Below are 12,671 nucleotides of genomic sequence, written 5' to 3'. Positions count from 1 at the left end.
TGGAATCCTTCACTATTTCAACTCGAGGCTTGAATTTTTTCTTCAATTCTTTCAGCTTGAGAAACACCGAGTGTTTCTTCCCTTTTGGTTTTCCATTTCCAGCTCTTTGCACGTGTCATTATAACACTTCACTTTGTCTTCTCAAGCTGCCCTTTGATTTTTAATAGCCAAAATTTTTTTCCACTCTGTAGACTCTCTTTTTACTCTCTCGGTGAAGCCTTTTGATGAGCATAAGTGTTTAATTTTTAGAAGTTCCCAGTTATCTAGCTTATCCTCTGGAGCTTGTGTGTTGTTAGTTGTGGTTCATATCCTGTTAATGCTGTGTATAAAGGTCTCTAACATTGATCCTATTTTTTTTTTCTATGAACTTCATCATTTTGGGCTTTATATTTAGGTCTTTGATCCATTTTGAGTTACTTTTGGTATACAGTGTGAGTTAGGGTCCTGTTCCTTTTTTTTTTTTGCATATGGACACCCAGTTTTGCCAGCACCATTTGTTAAAAAGATTGTCTTTTCCCCACTTGGTGAACTTCAGGCCCTTACTGAAGATCAGGTGACCATAGGTGAATGGATTTACATCTGGGTTCTGAATTCTGTTCCATTGGTCGATGAATCTGCTGTTGTACTAGTACCAGGCTGCTTTGACTACCGAAGCTGTATAGAAGGTTCTGAGGTCAGGTAGTGCAAGTCCCCCTACTTTTTTCTTCTTCTTCAATAGTGCTTTACTTATCCGGGGTTTCTTCCCTTTCCATATACAGTTAATGATAAGTTTCTCCAGCTCTTTAAAGAATGTTGTTGGTATTTGGATCGGTATTGCCTTGTATTTTAAATTGCTTTGGGAAGAACTGTCATTTTTACAATGTTGAGTCTATCTATCCATGAGTAGGGTATGTTTTTCCATTTATGTAGATCTTTTTTGGTTTCTTGCAGTAATGTTTTGTAGTTTTCTTTGTATATGTCTTTTACATCCCTGGTTAAACTTACTCCCAGTTTTTTATTTTTTTAGGGGCTCTTATAAATGGTATTGTTGTCCTGATTTCCTTTTCATCATTCTCTTTATTGGTGTATAGGAATCCAACTGATTTTTGTGTGTGTTTATATTGTGTCCTGCTGCTCCCCTGAATCTTTCTATTAGTTCCAGTAGTTTTCTCATGGAGTCTTTTGGTTTATCTATTTTTTAGTATCATATCACCCTCCAATAGGGAGAGTTTAGCTTCTTCATTACCAATTTGGATACCCTTTATTTCTGTTTCTTGCCTTATTGCTCTAGCTAGGACTTCAACACAATGTTGAATAGGAGTGGTGATAAAGGGCATCCTTGTCTTGTTCCTGTTCTCAAGGGGTATGTTTTTCAGCCTCTCTCCATTAATAATGATGTTCGCCATTGGATTTGCATATATGCCCTTTATCATGTTGAGAAATTTTCCTTCTGTACCTATTTTACATAGAGTTTTTATCAGCAATGGGTGTTGGACTTTGTCGAATGCCTATTCCACATTGATTGAGATGATCATGTCATTCTTTCATTTTATTTTTGTGATGGATTATGTTGATTGATTTTCTAATGTTGAACCATCCTCGCATATACCTCGTATGAATCCTGCTTGGTCGTGATGTATTACTTTTTGATATGATGCTGAATTCTATTGGCTAGAATTTTGTTGAGAATTGTTGCATCTATATTCATGAGAGACATTGGCCTGTAATTTTCTTATTTTGTGGTTTCTTTGCCTGGTTTTGGTATCAGGATTATGCTGTCTTCATAGAATGAAGTCAGAAGTATCACCTCCTTTTCTATGTTCTGAAATAGTTGGAGAAGTACTGGTGTAAGCTCGCCTGTCACTGTTTGGTAGAATTCTCAAGTAAAGTCATCTGGGCCAGGGCATTTTTTTGCTGTTGGGAGTTTTCTTATTACCTTTTCGATTTCTTTTCTTGTTATGGGTCTGTTCAGATTTTCAGCATCATTTTGTGTTAGTTTGGGTAGGCAGTGTGTTTCTAGAAATTTGTCCATTTCCTCTAGGTTTTCCAATTTGTTGAAGTACACTTTTTCACGGTACTCTCTTATGATCCTTTTCATTTCAGTTGAGTCTGTTGTAATGTCCCCCATTTCATTTCTCATTTGGGTCATTTGCATCTTCTCCTGGTTATCTTTCGTCAGTATGGCCAGTGGTTTGTCGATTTTGTTGATCCTTTCAAAGAACCAACTTTTGGTTTTGTTGACTCTTTCTATTGTTTTTCTATTCTCTATTTCATTTGTTTCTGCTCTGATTTTTATTATTTCCTTTCGTCTGGTGGCTGTGAGCTTCTTTTGCTGTTCTCTTTTGAATTGTTCAAGTTGTGTAGCTAATATTTTGATTTTGTCCCTTTCTTTTGTGTGCATCTATTGCTATAAATTGACCTCTGAGGGCTCCTTTGCTGTGTCCCATGGTTTTGGTATGAAGTGTTTTCATTCTCGCTTGATTCTAGGAATTTTTTTATTCCATCTCTGATTGCTTCTATTATCCAGTAGTTTTTAAAGAGAGTGTTATTCAGTTTCCTTCAATTGATTTTATTTCCTTATTCTTCCTGTCATTAATTTCTATGTTGATGGCATTATGAACAGAGAAGATATTTTGTATTATCCCAGTGTTTTGGATTTTGGAAGACAGCTTCCTGGCCAACTGACTGGAAGAGATCCATATTTATGCCTATTCCCAAGAAGGGTGATCCAACCGAATGCAGAAATTATAGAACAATATCATTAATATCACACGTAAGCAAAATTATGCTAAAGATCATTCAAAAAGGCCTGCAGCAGTATTTCAACAGGGAACTGCCAGAAATTCAGTCCACTTTCAGAAGAGGACGTGGAACCAGGGATATCATTGCTGATGTCAGATGGATCCTGGCTGAAAGCAGAGAATACCAGAAGGATGTTTACCTATGCTTTATTGACTGTGCAAAGGCATTCGACTGTGTGGATCATAACAAACTATGGATAATGTTGCGAAGAATGGGAATCCCAGAACACTTAATTGTGCTCATGAGGAACCTTTACAGAGATCAAGAAGCAGTTGTTCAGACAGAACAAGGGGATACTGATTGGTTTAAAGTTAGGAAAGATGTGCGTCAGGGTTGCATTCTTTCACCACACCTATTCAATCTGTATGCTGAGCAACTAACAAGAGAAGCTGGACTATATGAAGAAGAACGGGGCATCAGGATTGGAGGAAGACTCATTAACAACCTGTGTTACGCAGATGACACGACCTTGCTTGCTGAATGTGAAGAGGCCTTGAAGCACTTACTAATGAAGATCAAAGACCACAGCCTTCAGTTTGGATTGCACCTCAAAACAAAGAAAACAAAAATCCTCACAACAGGCGCAATGAGCAACATCATGATAAATGGAGAAAAGATTGAAGTTGTCGAGGATTTCATTTTACTTGGATCCACAATCAACAGCCATGGAAGCAGCAGTCAAGAAATCAAAAGACGCATTGCATAGGGTAAATCTGCTGCAAAGGACCTCTTTAAAGTGTTGAAGAGCAAAGATGTCACCTTGAAGACTAAGGTGCACCTGCCCCAAGCCATGGTATTTTCAACTGCATCATGTGCCCGTGAAAGCTGGACAATGAATGAGAAACACCGAAGAAGAATTGACGCCTTTGAATTGTGGTGTTGGCGAAGAACACTGAATATACCATGGGCTGCCAAAAGAATGAACAATTCTGTCTTGGAAGAAGTACAGCCAGAATGCTCCTTAGAAGCAAGGATGGTGAGACTGCGTCTTACATACTTTGGACATGTTGTCAGGAGGGATCAGTCCTTGGAGAAGGACATCATGCTTGGCAGAGTACGGGGTCAGAAGAAAAGAGGGAGTCTCTCAACGATGTGGATTGACGCAGTGGCTGCAACAATGAGCTCAAGCATAAAAACAATTGTAAGGATGGCACAGGACCGGGCAGTGTTTCGTTCTGTTGTGCATTGGGTCGCCATGACTCAGAGCCAACTCAACGGCACCTAACATCAACAACAACAACAGTGTAACACTATCAATATCTGCCTCATATTATAAACTTTTGAAAAAATATTTATATTCCCAACCCCACCATGCTCCTGCAGAGATGATACACACATTGAAGGAAAGATACAGTATTTTCTATCTAAAGAAATGGAGTAATGGCATCAGATACTGTCGATGAAGACTTTTAAAATTCAAGTGATCTGATCCAGTATTTCTAGTATCTATGCTGAAAAAAAAAAGGATCAAACAAATCCATTGCTTAATGTAATTTTATCTTCAGTGCCCTCTTTTATAACTCCATACTTAAAGCAGAGGCCTCTGGGTGACACAAATGATTTGCACTTCTCTACTAACCGAGAGGTGGCAGTTCAGACTCATTCAGTGGCATCACAGGAGAAGGGCCTAGCAGTCTGCTTCCATACAAGAGTAGCCAAGAAAACCTTATGCACCAGTTCTACTCTGTAACACTTGGGGTTGCCATGAGTCAGAGTCACCTCAATGGCAGCAGACTTTTTGGTACATAAAGCAACCTTTCGCAAACCCTGAAGCAGAGGTATCAGGACATAAATGTTGAAATGGATTGGTCACTTTTGTCCTCCACATAATCGTTCTTATCTTCTGTAGCTTCAGACTTAGGAAACACTGAGGAGGGAGACTTCTAAGAAAGACCACAATCTAGCAAAACGCAATCTGACATGGCCCCTTGAGCCTAGCCTGACAAATCTAGCTGGAAAAGAAACTATATAACTAAAGACTTCCTAAATCTCAGAGTTCTTTTTACACTGAGGACTTAAAAACTTCTTTCTACACTCTTACATATCATTTCCAAAACTTATCTTTCAGGTTAATTAGAAAGCTCTTCTGAACTACATCCCTTGTCCCGTGGAAAATTGGAAATGCCATTGTTTGAACCATGAAGTAGGAAACGAACAACTCTGTGGTGTATTTTTCCAAGAAATTTATCATGTCAGCAATGTGAAGGAAATCATGGAGGACAAGTTTGACACCCAAATCCTGCTGAATCTGGACTTTTCTGTGTCCTACACTGTGTCAGCAAACTCTCAGCATATAGATGGTAACGTATGGCTCTATTCCTTGGTCACTTTGAGTTAAGCTCTATTCTACAGCTGTCCCCTTCCTACAAAGATTTGTCTAAATGCCGAGAGTCTAGAAGCAGGAAAAGCAACTCGAAGAACTTTTATACAAACAACATCCAAAAGGACTAGAATGTTCACACCACTGTCTAGATTTCTTCATTTCTTTGTTCTCTGTTTCTAGTTCATTTTCACTCATTCAAAAATACTAGTTATTTACCATATCCAAGGCAGAGTTCACAGGTCCTGCCTTCATGGAGCTTTCAGAGGGAAATAAAGTGATACTTTCTTCTAGAGTTGACTCAGAGGTCAAAAGATTCCTCTAAATGGCGTCTCTACACCTGGGCAATTGAACTATAAACCATTTCACAGGCACTGTCTTCTTTCATCCTTACATCGTGATGCAGAAAATTTCTAAACCCAGACCAGGAATGTGCACTAAGTTCCACGTCAGAGGAATGGCTTGCAGGACTCCTTGGTGTCCTGATCAAATGCTCTTTCCACTGTGCCTTTCTGCTTTCCCGAAAGAGCAATCTATATGGCCATGAGGTCTTGAAGATGCACACATATAGGGTTATGGACTGCAAGTCTAAAAATTGAAAACAAAATTACTAAAATGATGAAAGGAAAGATATGTGATTTCAAGAATTATGATCTCCAGGTAAGGGACACCTCCTTAATCACTGGAACCAAAAAGTAAAAGCAATGAACCAAAACTCTGAAACGAAGAAAATTAGAACAAGTTCACTGGAGACAAAGTACGACCTTGACTATATCCCACCTGAATGTAGAGATCATCTCAAGAATACATTTGACATGTTGAACACTAATGACTGAACACCAGACAAGATGTGGAAGGACATCAAGGACATCTGCCGGGGGCCAGCCTCAGCAAAGAACAGGGTCACCAGAGGAGGGGTAGAGTTTGGCGAAAAAGAATGAGAGGTAGTGTGTCTTATATTTTCATTCTGCAGAAAAAGAAAGCCTCTGCTCTTTATTTTTTACATGGTCTTTTATATCATAAGCTTACAAAAGCATAACATCGCATGATCAACAAAGGGGCAGTATAACATCATTTCCCAGAGACATAATTTTCCAAGTGACACATAGTACAGTTCTGCATGCACACACAAATACAATGAGTTTTTGTTTAGTTGATTTAAAGTAACAATTGACTTCATACTGCTTTACACTTATGCTTAATCTTGCAATACCTTCCACAGTTTTTATAACAATTAATCTTTTTGCAAAACCATTGCCACATAGGCTTTGTCCATCTTGTCCAGGGTGGCCAAGTTCTTGAAGTCCAGCCACTTTGGGTTACGTCATATTGTCCACGATTATGCCAAGGACAATTAGCCCAATCTCTATACCCAAAGACCAGTCAAGCGCAGCAGTGAGCGGGGTAGACGAGAAGGTCGACCTGTAATTGGCTGAGAAATCGGCTGAGAGAACTCACTGCCTTTTGTTTTTCCACTTTTATGGGATCATGTGTGGGTGGTGGTTTAATCACAAAAGGGCCTCGGTAAATACCAGGATTCCACCATCCTGTTTTTGTTTTCCATAGTTGAACTATTCGTTCTCCCCCTAAGACAACTTCATGTTGATCCTCAGGTAATACACGGGCTGTCCCTACCCGGGATTTTACCAGGGGATTATGAGTAGGACGCCCCCCTCCAAAGGTCCCTGAATCTATAATGGAATTTTATGCTTATACATTCTGCTATACACAGGCTGAAAATGAAACAGAAACATAACACAGATGACAGAGATATTCCTGACTTTTCAGGAATTCTTCGATGTTTATGCTGGGGGCAGTGGGTGCAGAGGGGCCGCCCTTGCAGCCTGGCTCCTCCTGACTTTTCAGGAATTCTTCAATGTTTATGCTGGGGGCAGTGGGTGCAGAGGGGCCGCCCTTGCAGCCTGGCTCCCAGCAGACATCTTACATGAAGAAAGCAAGAGGTCATTAAAAAGATAGGAAAGAAATAAAAGACCAAAATGGATGTCAGAAGAGACTATGAAAATTGCTCTTGAACTTGGCCTAGCTAAAGCAAAAGGAAGAAAGATGAAGTAAAAGAGCTGAACAGAAGATTTCAAATGGCAGCTCAAGAAGAAAAATTAAAGTATTATAATGACAAGTGCAAAGACCTGCAGTTAGAAAACCAAAAGGGAAGAACACGGTTAGTATCTCTCTAGCTGAAAGAACTGAAGAAAAAATTCAAACCTCAAGTTGCAATACTGCAGGGTTCTACAGAGAAAATATTAAATGACTGCAGGAAGGATCAAAAGAAAATGGAAGGAATACACAGTCACAATACCAAAAAGAATTGGTGAGCATTCAAACATTTGAGGAGGTAGCATATGATCAGGAACTGATGGTACTAAAGGAAGAATCCCAAGCTGCACTGAAGGCACTGGCAAAAAACAACGTTCCAGAAATTGACGGAATACCAATTGAGATGTTTCAACAAATGGAAGCAGCACTGGAAGTGCTCACTGGTTTATGCCAAGAAATTTGGAAGACAACTACCTTGACTGGAAGTCAGTTGACTGGAAGACAATTGACTGGAAGGGATCCATCTTTTATGCCTATTCCAAAGAAAGCTAATTCAACTTAATGCAGAATTTATCTAAAAATATCACTACTATCACACGAAAGTAAAATTTTGCTGAAGATCATTCAAAAGCGGCTGCAGCACTATACCTACAGGGAGCTACCGGAAATTCAAACTGGATTCTGAAGAGAACGTGGAACCAGGGATGTCATCGCTAATGTCAGATGGATTCTAGCTGAAAGCAGAGAATACCAGAAATATGTCAACCTGTGTTTTACTGACTATGCAAAGACTGTGTGGGTCATAACAAATTATGGATAACATTACGAAGAATGGGAATTCCAGAGCACTTGATTGTGCTCATGAGGAACCTGTACATACATCAAGAGGCAGTCGTTCAAACAGAACACGGGCTACTGCGTGGTTCAAAGTCAGCAAAGCTGTGTGTCAAGGTTGTATCCTTTCGCCATACCTGTTTAACCTGTATGCTGAACAAATAATCCAAGAAGCTGGACTATATGAAGAAGAGCCAGGCACCAGGATTGGAGGAAGACTCATTAATAACCTGAGTTATACAGGTGACACAACCTTGATTGCTGAAAGTGAAGAAGACTTGAAAGACTTACTGATGAAACTCAAAGACCACAGCCTTCAGTGTGGCTTACACCTCAACATGAAGAAAACAAAAGTCATCACAATGGGACCAATAAGCAACGTCATAATAAATGGAGAAAAGATTGAAGTTGTGAAGGATTTCATTTTGCTTGGATCCACAATCAACACTCATGGAAGCAGCAGTCAAGGAATCAAAAGACGCATTGCATTGGGCAACTCTGCTGCAAAAGACCTCTTTCAAGTGTTAAAAAGCAAAGATGTCATCTTGAAGACTAAGGTGCGCCTGACCTAAGCCATGGTGCTTTCAATTGCCTCATGTGCATGCAAAAGCTAGATGATGAATAAGGAAGACCAAAGAAGATTGCCTTCTTTGAAGTGTGGTGTTGGAGAAAAATATTGAATATACCATGGACTGCCAAAGAAAGAACAAACCTGTCTTAGAAGAAGTACCACCAGAATGCTCCTTAGAAGCAAGGATGGTGAGACTGTGTCTCACATAGTTTGAACATGTTATCAAGAGGTATCAGTCCCTGGAGAAGGACATCATCCTTGGTAATGTAGGAAAAAAAAAAAATGTAGAGGGTCAGGCAAAAAGAGGAAGACCCTCAACGAGATGGATTGACACAGTGGCTGCAACAATGGGATCAAGCATAACAATGACTTCAAGGATGGCGCAGGACCAGGCAGTGTTTCCCTCTGTTGTACATAGTGTTGCTATGAGTTGGAACCACATCGACGGCACCTAACAACATCAAAGGCTGGTCCCAGGGTCTGTGTCTGTGCTTTAATGTCCCCTGTGTGTCTGGGCTAGTAGGATGGACCCACAGCACTCTTGTCCCATCTCAAACGCAGTAACTTGATGTGTAGTGAGGGCCCTGCCCCTGGAGGCTGCGGGAAGAGGTCTGGAGGAGGGGGAAATTGAGGACGGTGGGTGTTCATACCATGACATGTGTTGTCAGTCTCATTCCTGAAAGTTTTTGCCTCAGAAATGACTTCTGAGCTCACTGGGAATGCACATGTAGTGGTAGCTCCCCTCCACGTTACAGCAGTCAGCAAATATTCCACAGGACACTGTCTTGGATGGTCCACCCTTGTTAATGTCTGGGACACAAGGCACGGAGTCAACTCCTATACATACGAGTCCCCTGGGGGTAGAGACCCCTGCCCTCAACTGACCCTGTTGTGGGGCCTGGACAGAAATCCAGTCCCAGGGGCTCTCCTGGACTGGGCTAGGCCCAGCTGCTGACCACTCAGCCCCTCCCTGCTCTCTGGCTTGGCCTGAGGGCATCAAAACCAGACATGTGGGCTCTGCAGGGACTGGCAGAAGGTCTACAGCCCCCTCCCAAGTCTGAACAGGAGGACACAGGCCCTAGGCCAGGCTCTAGACCCTTCCTGTGGTACTGTTTGTACCCTTGGGGACTGGGGATGGGTTTCTAGCACTGATATGGTACTCGATGAACAGCAAGTGGGGGAGTCACAGCCCTGGTGCCGCCAAGGCCCACACCCACAACTCTACCTGAAGATAAAGCCTGATGGTCAGGCTGCTGTCCCCAGGCTGCTGCACCCCTCCCCCCACCACAGCTCTCCCCTCCCTTTCTCACAGGGGCCCCAATACAACTTCCCCCTCATGGACCAGGCTCTGCTCCCGTTCCCAATGTCATTCACAGAATGTGAGGCAGCTGGCCAGCCTTTTCAAGGTACCCCAGTGTGAAGAAACTTGTTCCCACAACAGCACAAATCAGGGAGTAGGGGTCTTGCTGTCTCCATAGATAGGGGAGTCCCCCCTTCTCTGAGAAGGCTGTGTGTAAGAAATAGGGAAGCTGCACAAATGTTGCCACAGCTCTGAGTCACTGGGGGTGTTTCCTGGTATCTTATCTCTCTCTGTTGTGTAAGCGTGAGAAGATGCCCAGGAGCCAGGTCCCTTTTGAGAAGCTCAGGGATGCACAGAGCAGAGGGTGCACACCCGCGGCTGAAAACAAAAACAGCTTTGTAAGAACCAAACACACAGAAATGAATCACACGCACGAGCAGAATATTTTTCTTGTACATTGAATTATGAGACAAAAACTTTAGAGCCTCAAAGGGCTCAGGAGGTCATGGTGAGTCAGGGCAGCTGTCCGGGCCTCTCCAGGGTCCAAGGTGCCTTCTCTGCATGGAGGTATGGGGGAGGGGAGTAAAAAATGATGATGGGAAATTCCTTAAGCCCACAAGCATTCTCCCAGAGGAGAGCTGAATCCACTTCCTTGTGCAGCAAGAAGTTCCTTCCGTGTCACCACCCTGCAAATCTCCGTGGGTACACACGTGCCAAGGCACAGAGTGACCTCCAGGAATATCTCTGTGCTCACACATGGCTGGGCGGTGGACACAATCACATTTTTTCCTAAGTTTAGCTTTTCCAAATATTAAGCACATGGACACCGAGAAAGTGGAGAAAATATAAAATGAAAACAAAGAGAATCACCCATAACTCTACCACACAGACTACTGTAAAACTTATGGGGTATGTTTTCTCATCCTCTCAAGCATATTAGGAATATTTTCCTTTATCGGTGGATATGAATCTAAGACTGGAGTAGATGAAGAGCATTTCTTGGTGTAAAAGTAGTACTGTTTTCTTTTCCATCCACCACTGTTAAAGAATAAAAACATCGTTCTAGACCTGGATCTAGGTTCAACCACTTTGTTAGCTGTGTGACCTTGGACAAGTCACTCAACCTCTCTGAGCCCCACTTTGGTCATTTACAAACCGATGTTGGCTCTACTTGCCTCTCGAGGATGCTGTGAGGGTCTCAACGGACATGTTTGTGATGTCCTTATAAGCATAATTACTCTGCAAATATGAGGAGAGAAACCACGGTCGTGAGTAGGGCAGGAGTTCCCTTGAGCTCGAGCCAGTAGACGAGTGTTGACTGTCCAGGTCCATGTTGCCCTCTCTTCCTGATGCTTCCTCTATTTGTCCCCTTCCTTTGCGCTATGACAATAAGAATAACAGCAGTAATGATGATCATAGCTTCTGCTTGTTGAGGACTTACTCTGAGCCAGTCTTTCCCTGTGCTGTACACGTGTAAATTTAAATCTCACACAATCTATGTAGGCTTGATACAATGATTATCTCCAATTAAAAGATAGAGACAAACTGAGGTAAAGAGAGGTCAAATAATTTTCTAAATGCAGAGAGCTAGTTGGAGGTAGAGCCTGACTTCAAACCCAAATGAACCAGCTCCACTGTTGAAGCTCTCAACACTCTACCTATTGAGTAGTTGTTGTTGTTAGGCGCTCTGGAGGTGTAACTATTGGTCATGAAACCTGATTGCCCTCCTCCTTCATCTTCCCTTGCCCTGTCTTCTCTCTCTTATCCTTGGCAAAATCATTGACCAAAAAAAAGCTATGCTGCTTCTCCCAGGGTTGAGGACTCTGGATGCTCCACAATGTCTGGCACACCCTCCACCACCCACAAATCTCTATACCTTCACAGTCCTTGTGGAGCTGGTGATGATCTCCCCTCAGAGAACTGAAACCCAGGTCACACCAACAGGCGATGACACTGACACATTTAGATCTCTTAGTGCACCACTGGGCACAGTCCACTGTGGGGATTGAGATTTCAGTCAGGGGACCCAGGAATGGAGGATGCCAGCTGTCAGATGGGGACCAGAAAAGGGATGGAGGGGGAGGAGGGGTGACTGCCTTCCGGAGAGAAAGAGCTCAGAGAACTCTAGACTTTTGGGAAGGAAGGGGCAATCTCTCTTATCTCCAGAGGAAGAAAGTCTCAGACTTACTTGAAGAATAAGCCTCCTTCCCCACCCCACCCCACCCCCCAGTTGACAGGGACCCAGACTCAGGATTCACTCCCCGGTGATGTCGCTCATGGTCTGGCTGGGGAACCTCACCTCCAGCGCTCATGACTGTGACTCACAATGTGAACAGAAGCAGCACAGAGAGCCCTGGAGTAGAAAAACAGAGAGGTGACAGAGCCAGGAAATCCAGCTCCAACTCCCACCCCTGCACACATGACTACTGTCTCCAGCCAAGCAGCTTCTGGTCCTACAGCCCCTGGTTTCTTCAGCATCCCCATGGCTCCGCCAACCACGCTTCTTCAGCCAGGAGCTCAGCCTTCCTCCTTCATCTCCCAGGACCCCTGAGGAATCAGTCATCTACACCAACCATCCCTCATGAAACCTAAGGTCCTATGTGTATGAGGACAAATACTTGCAGATAGCTGATGACAGGGACACATTTTAGGAACTCCAACCACATCCAATGGAGGGAATACCTCTTAAAGAGAAAGTCCTCAAGTCCGTTTGCCTTTGCCCAGACCCAGCATCTTCACTCCCTGGCAATGACAGAATCTGCCTTCTCTTTGAGGATTTCTCTTCCAGGCTCATGTCCTTTGTCTACGTA

The 12,671-nt window shown here is 42.8% G+C and overlaps 1 protein-coding gene across 5 annotated transcripts in view; it reads left to right on the top strand.

Annotated features, from left to right (window-relative positions):
- The window catches only part of ADGRE2 (adhesion G protein-coupled receptor E2), a 79,220-nt gene that overhangs the window by 31,187 nt on the left and 35,362 nt on the right, over window positions 1–12,671 (top strand). For 2 of the 5 annotated variants that reach the window (XM_064280828.1, XM_023552311.2), the window contains one exon: window positions 4,850–5,394. The exons of the other annotated variants lie outside the window; for them this stretch is intronic. In XM_064280828.1, coding sequence (XP_064136898.1) covers window positions 4,850–4,858 — 9 coding nt within the window. In that variant the 3' untranslated portion in view covers window positions 4,859–5,394. Of the gene's footprint in view, window positions 1–4,849; window positions 5,395–12,671 lie in introns of those variants that run through there. 5 annotated transcript variants of the gene reach the window in all.

Source organism: Loxodonta africana, chromosome 3, assembly GCF_030014295.1.
Source record: "Loxodonta africana isolate mLoxAfr1 chromosome 3, mLoxAfr1.hap2, whole genome shotgun sequence".
NCBI classification, from domain to species: domain Eukaryota; kingdom Metazoa; phylum Chordata; class Mammalia; order Proboscidea; family Elephantidae; genus Loxodonta; species Loxodonta africana.
This window is presented reverse-complemented; position numbering and strand designations above follow the sequence as displayed.